The sequence below is a fragment of the Mandrillus leucophaeus genome, unplaced genomic scaffold (assembly GCF_000951045.1).
Source record: "Mandrillus leucophaeus isolate KB7577 unplaced genomic scaffold, Mleu.le_1.0 Scaffold566, whole genome shotgun sequence".
NCBI classification, from domain to species: Eukaryota; Metazoa; Chordata; class Mammalia; order Primates; family Cercopithecidae; genus Mandrillus; species Mandrillus leucophaeus.
The window spans coordinates 1,210,666-1,223,757 of record NW_012106097.1 but is presented as its reverse complement, the minus strand read 5'-3'; the positions used below and the strand labels follow the sequence as shown (position 1 = coordinate 1,223,757).

Genomic DNA, 13,092 nt, shown 5'->3' with positions numbered 1-13,092 from the left:
TTTGTAGCTGGATGAGGCCAGGGAGGCTGCTATGTATCTTGCAATGCACAGTACAGCCCCCACAACAAAGAATCACCCAGCCCCAAATCTCAGGAGTGCTGAGAATGAGAAACCCTGCCTTAGAGTGAGAATGTGATTTAATAAATGTTCTTCCTCCCCAATAAAATGAGACCATAACCACCATGAGGAATAACTGAGACAATATACATAGAAACCTCTGGTGCACAGTGAGCGCTCAGTCCTAATTAGATAATCTGATTACACGCTTCTTAAGAGTAGGAACCTCCTCAGTTAGCTCTGCATTATTCCCATACAAAGCACAGGGCTTTTTTTCATGGGCACTCAACAAATGTGAAAGAATGTATTCTTTATGTTAGAAATTCTTGAATAAAAAACAAATGCCACTATTATCTATAAAACACACCATTCTCCCATACTCACTCCTTGCCAAACAGTAAGTGAATAGTACATGATTCATTGCAGCAGGCTATGAAAAGCTACAGTGTATCCTGGGTAATGTTATAGAATCACCTCCACAAATAAACTATTAATAAACTTACTATTGAAATGTTTTATCTTATTTTAGCAGAAGGTGAATGAAGAGATCACAATATACAGATATGAGAAAATCTCCACCCAACAGGCCGAGATTTTGCTATGTGAGGTCAGTTTTGACAATATTGATTCCCAGGTCTTGAGTTAAATTATTCCGCTGTAAACTGTCATCTAAGCATATCAAATAAAAACACTGAAAGTCAAATCTTTGAACAAGCCAAAACAGGTGGGTATCACATCTCAGGTCAAGATCTTTTGGTTTTTGCTTTTCTTGGTTTATGTAAGTTTGAGTCAGCATGGAAATCCTAAAATAAACGATTGCAAAAACTGTTAGGATTAGCATTCACTCAAGTGACCTATAACAGGATAACATACAATCATTTTGCAGTTTCTGGAGGTGCAGGCCCCAGACCTTGAACAACAGAATGAGCATTTACACTTACTAAATGTTCACAGAGGATACCCCAGACCCACTGAATCAAAATCTCAGAAGTTGGAGCCTGGAAATCTACATTTTAATCCTTTCTCAAATATTCATTTTACATACTAAAGTTTGAGGACCTCTGCCAGGAGATGAAACCCCAGAAAACTGCTTTGCCTCATTTTGTAAATTTCTAGCATACTCTTCTTGCTTCTGCAGACTACTGGTAATTCATTAAACATAAGATCTACATCACCATCCCTTTACAAAAAAAATAGGTAGAGCATTTTGTTTATTGCTTTTGTGCAAATATATTTTTCTAAAGTACAAAAGTTAATATTTTATGAAAATGCTAAAAAAAATTTTAAACTAGGAACCAATATACAAAGAATTATCAAGGAAAACATAGCTCAATTCTGGGCCCCACAAGTGTCAACATTTACTATGTGCCAGACTAGGATAGCGTAATGGTCTCCACAGACTAGGTCTCTGACTTTATTTTCCCTTGATTTATGTATTTAAATTGCTAAATACAGACATAAACAAGGAAGTAAGATAATTCAGAGAGTGGCAATACCATAAAAACAAGAAAACAGGTTAATGTAATAAAGAAAGTCTGTGGCAGAGGGAAGCAGAGGCAGTGGCTGGCTGTAGTAGACGCAGGGATGAAAAGTGGCTTCCTTGAGAAGGTAACATTTGAGCTGAGACCTGAAGAGGAAGGAGCCTGCCATGAGAGGGCTGGGGGGAAACTGTTCTAAGTAGAGGGAACTATAACTATAAAGACTCTGAAGTGAGAACAAGGTGCTCATTCTAACAGAAATTAAATTATATATTCAAAAAGTTTTATGGAATATAAAACTATTTACAAGCATAAAACATGACTTTTAGCAATAGAACAGTTTCAGCGCAGAAGCAGGGATAATGAAGGGCCTCAGGTCTATGCCACAACAATGAATCAAGCAGCTGAGGCTACACTGCCTGGACAACAGGAGACATAAGCATATGTTTGGAGGAAGAAGGGAGAAATCTTCACATATCAAAAGGACTACATTCTTTCTTTTTTTTTTTGTTTTTTTGAGATGGAGTTTCCCTCTTCTTGCCCAGGCTGGAGTGCAATGGTGGGATCTCAGCTCACTGCAACCTCCACCTCCCTGGTTCAAGCAATTCTCCTGCCTCAGCCTCCCAAGTAGCTGGGATTACAAGCATGTGCCACCATGCCCGGCTAATTTTGTATTTTGGGTAGACACGGGGTTTTTCCATGTTGGTCAGGCTGGTCTCAAACTCCTGACCTCAGGTGATCTGCCCGCCTCAGCCTCCCAAAGTGCTGGGATTACAGGTGTGAGCCACCACGCCCGGCCCAAAAGGTCTACATTCTTGTGAAAGAATATTTAATTTTAAATTTTAAATAGCTCTAGAGGTATGAAATGGGGTTTTAATGGTAAACATTTTAGAGAGGCAGGATCTCAGCACAATGTGAGAACATTCAAAGGGATTTCAGGAAAATGAACTGACAGAAAAGTAATGAGTTCCACATGACTGGAGGTGATCAAGGATGGGCTGGACAGCCAGCTGGCAGAGGAGAACTCAGAATGAGGACTATGAAGATTCTCATAGCCCATTGGAAATATACACACTCACAGCATCTCTCTCTCATAAGCACTATAGCCACCACAATGGCCTCCCTATCTTGCACTTTACAACCTTCAGAAGCATTGAAAAGAAATATGAGAAATACTTAGGAATCCTTCATATTCCTAATTCACATTATCACCCTGGGATAAAATATGTCTTCATCTCCATAATAACCAATCTATATTCAAAAGGGCAAATTAGGAGACAGGATAGACCAACATTTATTTAAAACCTGTGGCTAATTTGTAGTGGTATCTTGCCAGTAAACATTAAACAATTATTTCAATTTATTAAAAGAATTACTCTATTTTAACAAAAATGTGTCCAGATTCCATTAGGTTCCCAATAGGTGGCATGCCGATAAACAGCCAAGACCTTTAGTAAATGGGTATATGGTCTTTTGTTGGTTTATTTTTTAATGCAGCCATGAGCAGAAGGAGATGGTTTCCTCATTAAAAGTCCTGAGGGTGAATTACTATTCTTTATTATTTACCTATGCTCCTCAGTAAATAAAAGCAAAAAGCAGACACTGAATCACTGCTTGATTACCTAGGACCAAAATGCTAAAGATAAACAAATCTAACTTTGCCCAAAACAGGAATAAGCTAGAATTGGGAGTAAGACTAGAAGCAACTTTGAAAAACTAAACATTTTTAAATGGCTTTTATATAAAATATTTATATTTTTACATCTAGATGTACCTGACTCACATGCAGATACATTTCAAGAGGTATTCTCTGAATACCTACATATACTTTTTATTATATTAAGTACGTTTCTTTAAAACTATCTGTAAACAAAATTATATTATGACTCTCTTAGGGCAGCTTATAAAAAAGAAACTTAAAATAAATTTTTCCATAAAATAAAGGTTATGTCTATAGACTTATTCGTAAAATTATACCTGACTTTATGAAAACCAGGAATACCAAAAGAGAGACTTTAAAAATTAAAATCAAAGGCTTAGCATTTGATATGGTTTGGCTGTGCCCCCAACCAAATTTCATCTTGAATTGTAGTTCCCATAATCCCCATGTGTTACGGGAGAGACCAGGTGGAGATAATTGAATCACGGAGGCGGTTTCCCCCATCCTGTTCTCATGATAGTGAGTTAATTCTCATGAGAGCTGATGGTTTATAAGGGGCTTCCCCTTCACTGGGTACTGATTCTGTCTCCTGCCACCCTGTGAAGCGGTGCCTTCTGCCAAGATTGTAAGTTTCCTGAGGCCTCCTCAGCCATGCAGAACTGTGAGTCAATTAAACCTCTATCCTTTGTAAATTACTCAGTCTCAAGTATTTCTTCATAGCGTCGTGAGAACAGACTAATACACTATTTAACATAAAGAAAATACTTATCATATGATTTTATGTATAAAGGCCTCCTCCTAGAGCTACAACATTTCTATTTATACCTATAGTTTAGAAATATACATATTCCATAAAAGTTGTGTAATCTATAGTGCAAACAATCACTTTTTAATGTAATTTACTTTAGGCTCACATATCTTTTAGCTCATATTTTGCTATTTTATTAAACATTAATCTTTCAGAACTCAGAATGACAGCAGGACTGGATTAGTGGCCTCAGGAAACACAGGGTCTGTTCATGAGCAGTGCCACCTAACATCATCTGGTTGCCTAGAAACCAAACCCTTAACTAGGCAGGGAGTTATAATTCTTTAAGTAAATCATCACAAGACCCCAAAGCATTTCTTTTTTTTTTTTTTTTTTTTTTCTTTAAGACACGGTCTTACGCTCTCGCCCAGACTAGAGTGCAATGGCAAGATCTCGGCTCACTGCAACTTCTGCCTCCCAGGCTCAAGATATTCTCCTGCCTCAGTCTCTTGAGTAGCTGAGATTACAGGCGCATGCCACTACCACCTGGCTAATTTTTGTATTTTTAGTAGAGACGGGGTTTCATCATGTTGGCCCAGCTGGTCTTGAACTCTGAGCTCAAATGATCCACCTGCCCTGGTCTCCCAAAGTGCTGGGATTACAGGTGTGAGCCACTGCACCTAGCCAGGCCCCAAAGCATTTCTAACTACATTCTCATTTGACTAATACACAGAAAAGCTGTGGTGGTTACAAAACAATGAAAACAATGGCGCTGGTAAGAGACCAAATCTCCTGTCCCAAAGTTCACTGCATTCACCATGACCATTCTTTGCAGAATCTCCCTTAACTTGGAAGGTGCCATAGTACTGTATCAACCACCAAGAGAACGGAATCCTGTAGAATAATAATGTTGATAACCTAGCTGCTAAATATATTCCCGCTCTAAAAAGATCTGAGACCTCTTGCCATTTGTTTCCGTGCCTTTTTCAAATAACAAGAAATTATGGAAAATTCTGGATTTTCCAAATATTCTCATCCTTAATTGAATCTCTTGGTATCTCCTCTTATAAGAGTGCAGAGTTTCACCTCTTGAATTAGTGTACCAAGCTGTGAACTGTCTCCCAAATGCATATCCTATGGGTGGGAAACAATGAAATGGAAAGGCTCTAAGAAATGGCACCATAAAACCAACACCATGCTACAGAGTTGCTCCTTCATATTGACAGCAAATCAGAAGTAATTTTCTACCTAAGTCAGATCTTCATTCATTAGTTACTTCACAAGTTCAATCCAGTTTCTCAAAACGCAGTAACACAATCTTCCAACCTAATTATCTTCATTGCAAGTACTTAAAAGCTTTGCTGAGACACATTTCTTTCTGTGTCAGACAGGATCAACATCAAGTGAGCAGGTTGGGTAGACTACATTCTGTTTAATGGTAAAAGGTGGACAATTTAGGAAATAATCGTTTCTTGCAAGGGAGAAATTTCTCCCTGGACACCAAGGGAAACCTCTGGTAAATAAACATATAAATGTGTATCCACTTACAATTGTGCTTTAAAAAACAGAATCTCAAGAATACCCTATAAATAATACTTCTGAAATTCTGCAGAATTGAAAATATTACAACCTGAATGATTAATAAATTTAATTAACTGAGAAAAGTTTAGGGCTCAGCAGGAATTTTTAAAAATAGAACACGAGATAATTTGTAATGGAAATGCCATCTCATATCGCTGCCACTAGGGAAAATGATGGATATTTCCCTATAAATTATCATGAGGAAACAGTTGGTTTGTTTTGATGGCATTTCAATAGCTCATTCAACAAAACCCCAAAAGCTTTAGTCCAAAAACAGTTCACTTTCATTTTTTTTGACAATCAGAAAAGGAATCAACTCACATTTTCAACCAACCATTTTTTTGTAGATTATACTTGGGGAAAATACCTTTCAAAAACACTTTTTGAGTGAATTTGTAAGCAAAAATTAGTAAACAGACAAGCAAGACTTCTTATTCCATAGCTCCGTCTCAACTCAAGTTTAACTTTTAATTATTTCCTAAAATTCGTCGCTGCTATTAAGCTTTTGCTTTGTGAGGTAACCAAGTTTTCTTCCAATACTGTTCACTCAACTCATTTAATTCATGCCCTAGGCCAATAACACATCTACTTTTCCAGCTGCAATAGTTTAATAGCTTAAATTTCTAAAGTAGATGGCATTCTTTTCTCTTTCAAAAACCAGTTCTGGCAGTGATTAATGTAAAGGAAACTGAACGCTTGAAGAGCTTGAAATAAGTGGCGTCAGAATTCATGTGTCACATACAAACACAGTCATATATAATGAAGGGAAATACCCAAATCACAGAATCCAGTTTAGGCAACATAACCACAGATATATTTTAAAACATGGAGAGTCAATCAACAAGTATATTAATTCATTTTAAATTTGTTAGGAGCCATTTATGAGCAAGTATAGATAGCACTGCAATTCGCCATTCATGAACTGAAACCATACATAAGCCACACACAGACTCAATGTACTTACCTTATAAACTTGCCCGTATGTTCCATTTCCAACAAGTTCCACCAATTCAAAGATCCCTGCGGGGTCCTGAAAGAAAATAAACAATAAAAATTCAAACAATATTCCAGGCATTGCCTTAATCAAAAGCAAATACTTACCTAAATTAAGCAAATAAATAACAACTTTAGCTTAGGGGGCTCTCATGTGTTAACATTTAATACTACCAAAATTTTAAAATTTAAGTCAGCTGCAGCTATGAAATTAGCCAAGTTCCATTTTCTTTCCATTTTACATTTCTATGAAATGTGTTTAAATCAGGCAAAAGGAGATGCTTTTTCAAGTGAAATAATAAAAAAGAATTAACACATTTCTGTCAAATGGAAACACACTTGCAGGAGCTACATCGAGATAAAGTGAAAGACTCATCATCCTGAGAAGGTTCTAATGTTCTAGGATGTTTCTCTTTGAAATATGTGAGCTGTTCATTGTGTTGAGTGAGCCCTGGTAGTTAAGAGCGGTGTTCCTGCATTGTGGGGCAATCTTACCTATGGCAGTCAACAGTTTCCAAGGGAAAATAGAGTCAACTTAACTACCTCTCTCAGAAAGATTTTCTTTGGATTCATCTCTCTTCTGTAATACTGCTTCTACAAAATATACTTTTGAGGATAGCCTCCAGTTCCTGTAGTACCTGCTGAGTAACTGCAGGATTTAGAATGCAAACTAAATTGGAGAATTATTCAAGTTCTTACCACCAATCAGTTGTCTACTAACCTCGGGAGTCAGCTAAATGTTACAGTGTTCAATAAATATCCAATAATTACTGCTATTATAACTGAATTAGTATCCCAAAGAAGTTGAAAAGAAAAATCAAAGCCTATAAAATTCTATTCAGAGGCAGAAATTGACTTTTACCCCTTACTGATTCCTAACTGGACAGAAATTGCTTCTTTAAAGGCATAAATCTAGGAGTCACAAACTTAAATGTCTGCAGAGGCCAGGCCAGTAACATAAACAAGTAAAGTGGTCCAGTTGGGGCCTGTGGCAAACTGAGCCACCCTAGCCTCTTTGAGGGAGGTAGGATGTGGTGGGGTGGAGTTTACCTAGTTGGAGCCAACTGTTGTCTTGTCAACATATTAGCACAATATTGCCAGGTCTAAAGATTTTTCAAGAGAAACTGAACATTGCATTTAATGTGAGATCTCCTATTTTTTAAGTGTTAGGCATTTAATTTAAAAAATATTCTTAGGAACAAATAAAAATAGACTGCGCTTTTGGCCTATCTCTACCGGACACTTACATGAGAGCAATGCCATATATTATTACAATGGGTAGCTGAGAGGTAGGCAGGGAACAGCCTGAACTTCAGATTCAGACAGACCTGGGTTAAATACCAGCTGTGCCTCGACTAGCTATGTGATCCTAGGAGACCCCGCGAGAGCAACATATTGTCTGGGCCTGCAAGGATGACATCTACCTAGTCATGCTCTTGTGAAGAGTAAGTGTGGGCTTTGCACAATGCCTTGCACGTAGTCAGAAATCTATTAATACCTAATAGTAATCACTTTTAAGCTGAGAAATTCCACACCACCAGCAGGATTTAATGGGGGAAGGGGAAAATGAGTTTCTCTGCTATTCTGGGGAAAGGGAAAAATGAGTTTGATCTGACAAGTCAGGATGCTTTAAAGTCCAGTCTGTGGTAAATCAAACTCAAGAAAAGCCCCTGGGTAGGTGCCTTCAAAGATTCCACACAGAGAACAAATAAAAACAAAAACAAAAAGCAAACAAAGCACCCAACAGATTAAACACTTAGTCACTAAGAAAGATTGGAATTAGCACTACATTACCCACTCTTACGAAGCCAGAAAGGCAAGAAACCACACTCCATGCTCATGTCCTGAAAACTCCAGAAGTCCAGAAGTTCCAGTTATGCCCCACCTGGTCTGGGAGGTGTGGTTCCAGACAGAACCACAAAACTGAAAAACACTGTTAAGGGACTAGAGCTCTGAGTCGACCAACACCCCATAGCTAAAAGACACTGTGAAGGCCACCTGGGAGGCCTCAGGATAGGAAAGAAAAGTTCTGTTGGTTAAACTACTAGGCCATTAGAGCAACAGGTTTTATTACAAACGGAATTAGAAAGAAATGAGGAAAAGAAAAAAAAAGCCTATAAATGGTGGCAGCTGCTGTTTGTTTCTAAGCTGTGCTTCCCAGTAGTTTGTTTGCTTGGTGGTGTTTCTGCAACATATTTGGAGAGAAGTTCTACATTTGCTTGAAATATCTCAATTGTGTTTTCAACATTCGTTTTTCTTGACTAAAAAAAAAATAACAAAAAGAGAAGAGATACAGGACAGTGATGAATGGCTGCCTCAAGGAACCTGGGAATCAAATAGGGATGTAAGACGAGGGCAGGAGCACAAACAGGTGCAGAGCAGGGATCAGCTTCTACACCCAGGGGTCACTCACCTCAGGGTACCTTCTCAGAGCTGGAGTTAGTAGGTAGGTCTCAGGAGGATCTAGACAGCTGACTTGTGAGGCTCTTTTCTCTCCCTGAATAAGCTATTCTTGGGTATGTGTCACAACCAGTCAAAGCCAAGGAGGCTCAATGCTGAGCCTTTAGTTCAAACTGCTAGGAGAAGGTTTTTGCTGGACACATCCAAGGGCCTCTGAAGCAAAGTTCAGAGGAACTAAAGAGTTCCACTGGCAACTGGCCTTGCATGGGAAACCAAACTGGAAAGAATCATATCAGATGGGTTCCCCAGGAATAAACTCCGAGACTCCCTGAGATTTACACTGTGTGAGTTTATTGGGGTATGCCTCAGAATCAACACCTGCCGGGGAGGAAAGGAAGAACTGGACTGAGCCGAAGGAAGAGCTGAACTGAAATGTAGTCGTAACAAAAACTTCATCTGATCCATGAGAGCGCTGGAGCTAGGATAGCCCTTCAGAATTATCCTACCTGGAAGCATCAGGCCTTTGAATCCCACCTCCATTGACTAGTCATTGCATGTAGGCTGCCCCCCAGTACCCATCCCCGAGGTAACAATCTTAGGTGAAGTGACACTGTTCAGCTGTGGACATTTTCCAGGTGAAAGTCATCCCTAGCTACCTACACCCCTAGCAGGTGGACAATTGAGTGCCCCAGCAGTGGGGAACTGAGCTCTGTGTGACATACCACAACATACACTACAAGCATCATGGCTAGAAATGAGGACCAGTTTGGAATTAAGAGAAGTCTATAAGCATCTACAGTCTACAGTATCCTGAGAGAAACAAAGCAAAATAGCATTAAGAGTCACGCTATTTGCAAGAAGGGGACTCTTTGAAACCCTAGACATACAAATCAGAGGTATTATTCAGTGACACCTCAGTACTGACAGTAGGCTCTCTTCTTTCTTTCCCCTAATCCAAGTGCCTGGAGAGCTGGGTGTTTGTGAATAGTCTTTCACACAAATGCATTTCATCATTAGTTACATCCTTGTAGAATTGTGATATAGCTTGAACAGGATAAGCATTCAACTGTTTTCTCCATTCTAGAGTACATCTAAAGTAGTTTCCCCAAAAGGTCACCATGACCTCAATTTCTTACATGTAGTGGTCGCTTCTCAGTCCTGTCCTAGTTGTCCCCTTTTATACTCCTGAGCATCATCACTCCTGTTAAAAATATATCCCCTCCACCACCTATCATACCTCTTAGTCTCTCTCACAGATTCTATATTTCTTCTGCTCACACCTTTGAGGTAGACTTCCCCGAAAGTTCCACCCTTGTCCACCACTCCCCTAATTTTGTTCACTAAGTGTCAATGATCTTATCTCCAAATGTCCACCACATCCATCTATTCCACTCCATTCACACAACAGGCTTCATCATCTTTTTCTGAGACCATTTGCTTTTAGTTCTTTCTTCCTTCTAAGCTATTATCCATACTGATCTTTCTAAAATAGACATTTCTAATCACGACACTCCATGATTTAAAGTAATACAAGATACAGTTCAAACTGAAAGTCAGGTCATGTCATTCTTAGGCCTGGCCTCCATTCCCAGCCTCGTGTTCCATCATTCTGTGCTATAACCAACACATGTCCCTCATGTTCCTAACACACCACACTCAGCTCTTGGTTCATACTGCCCATCTGCCAAGATTATTCCTTCTGCTTTCTTTCTGAGGCAAGCCCATCCTTGAAAGCCCAGCTTGCTGCCTCCTTTCTGAAGCCTTTCCCAAATCAGCGCCACCGCCGCTCTCTCTGCAGCCGCAATATGTTGTGCACAGCTCTATGATAACCATTTTCACATAGTGCTAGCCTCTCTTACATTTCTCTCCTTTGATGAATTACAAATGCCTCAAGAGCAGGCACTGTAACATATTTATCTTGGTATTTTCAGCACTTAGCATGGTGTCCAATACGTAACTGCTAGATATAACTATTTACCGAATGAGGTTGATGTCCCACTCCCAATTCTTCAAGACATGTATAGTGGAAGTCACAAAAAAAAGGGATCAGAATGTAGAGCCGAAGGTCTAGCAAACTTACATCATTTCTTTTAAATCTAGACAAGTTGTTCTACCACTATGCCCTCTATCCTCCTTACCCCAATCCCACATGGACAAAACTGTCACATGTAAAAGCCCCTGTAGTATTCCCAGCTCTAAACAAATAAAATCCATAGAGCCTGTTGTAGTAAACTGTGCCTCATGTGCATTGAGAAGTCAGGCTGTCAGAATGTGGCCAACAGAATGTGCAGCAAGGAGAGGATGCTGTACCTAATAATCATGTTACAAAGACAGGAAAGCTAAGAGATAAGAAATCCACTTAATTCTCCCTCTTGTGTTTGCTTAGCTGCTCTTAAAGCCAGGATGAGCAGCATGGAAGAAAGTTACATACACCAAGGAGAAAAGAGCAAATCATTGACATTTACCAAAGTCAAGAATCCCTGTTGGCTACACACGCCTTTATTCAGATCTTAACCTTTGCTGGGAGGCTGAGAAGAGAATTTAATTCTAAGGTAGAGTAGTTTACATTATTTCATAATGAAATATAACTACATATCAAAAGGCAGGATATTCCTTGAAAGAAAATGTAATTTTTCAGCCAGTACTGATAAAAGCAAACTTGGTTAGTCATGACAATAAAAATTACAGTAATAGTGAACATTTCATGAGGACTTATGTGTCAGAAACAATTCTAAGCATTTTTCATGAATAGCTCATTTATCACAGCTTTATCAAGTGGATGCTATCATTATCTTTGTTTTACAGATTAGGAAACTGAGGCACGGAGGGATTAAATGCTTACTCAAGGTCACACCACTAATGAGCAGCAGAGCTAGGATGCTGACTCAGATGGTCAGACTCCAAACCTTGAGTTCCTAACCACTACCCCATCAGCTTCATGGAACCGTAATTCCCAGCCCTTGATTTACCAACCGGTAGCTCTCTAACCTTGAGCCAGTTTCAGAACTGCTTTGAACTCAGTTTCTTCATCTTTAAAATGTGGACAGGATTACCCCCCTTGGGAGCTACTATGAGAACTGTGAGCGTCTAGACTAGCTTGGGGCCTGATATGTAATAGGACTTTAATAAATATTCATTTTCTTCCTCCCTTTTCTTTTTCATCTTTGAAAATGAGTTCACGTAATAAACAAATAATATGCCACAGTAAAATTCAGTCTGCATTTTATAGATTTTCAACTAAAAAAGCCAATAAAACTAATCTGGCCAGTAAAGGAAAACCTATTGCTTTTCAACCAATATTACCCACCACATGCTTAGCAAACAGAATCAGATATTTATGGACAACTGTATGTCTCTTTAAAAATTAGTAAGACAACTGAGAAGGCGCATTAAGTTTTGGGGGTTCCTGGGATGTTGAAATAAATACTTTTTCTGTCAGCTGATGAAATTTAGATAGCATTGGCAGGCTCAAGCCCAGCTTCACAGCAGAGTGGAGAGATTTAAGATCTAGGGTTTGATATTCCCTGCCACTAAGTTATGCTTTAATTCCTCCAGGTCCTCTGAATGATACTGGATTTATAAGAACACTAAATAACACCACTGGGCTAAATCCCAAAGATTGAAAAAGGCAAACTTAAATCTATAACTAGGATGATGATTTCCTTCACATCATGAAAGATGATACATAATTCTTCCCAGTGCCTCCCCACTTCTTTGAAAATGAAATTGACACGGATGGTGAGCAAATGGCCTACACAGACTCTAGACAGCCCTCCTCCAAAATGCCTCTTAAAGACACAGCCGTTCTGTGACAGAATCTTTCACTTGAGGCCACCAGTCCTTTGGCAGGGTAAAATACACCCAACAGAATATGGATGGCTGATAGTGCTCCCAGAATGACTGCTATCCCCGGATTCCCTATTGACAGCTGCCAAACGACTGTGCTTACTCTAAACTTACAGGCCTTAAAAAGACCAAAATGTTATTTCTTTTAGAACCATATTTAGCAGCTGTTTTGTTTGGTTTCAGCCCTAACTGACAAGCATATGCTTACAAAAGCAAAACAGAACAAAGAAAACAGGAACAGTAGGAGAACTCTCCACATTTATCTTGAGCCTTCAGGCTTTTCAACACCATCTTCGAAAGTACAGCATTAGGAAACTGTGCTGACTCAA

At 39.1% G+C, this 13,092-nt stretch overlaps 1 protein-coding gene across 8 annotated transcripts in view; it reads right to left on the bottom strand.

Moving 5' to 3' along the window:
- The window catches only part of TNIK (TRAF2 and NCK interacting kinase), a 455,189-nt gene that overhangs the window by 335,064 nt on the left and 107,033 nt on the right, over positions 1-13,092 (bottom strand). For all 8 annotated transcript variants that reach the window (XM_011998297.1, XM_011998298.1, XM_011998301.1 and 5 more), the window contains exon 2: positions 6,489-6,554. In XM_011998297.1, the coding sequence (XP_011853687.1) occupies positions 6,489-6,554 (66 nt within the window). The remainder of the gene's footprint in view (positions 1-6,488; positions 6,555-13,092) is intronic.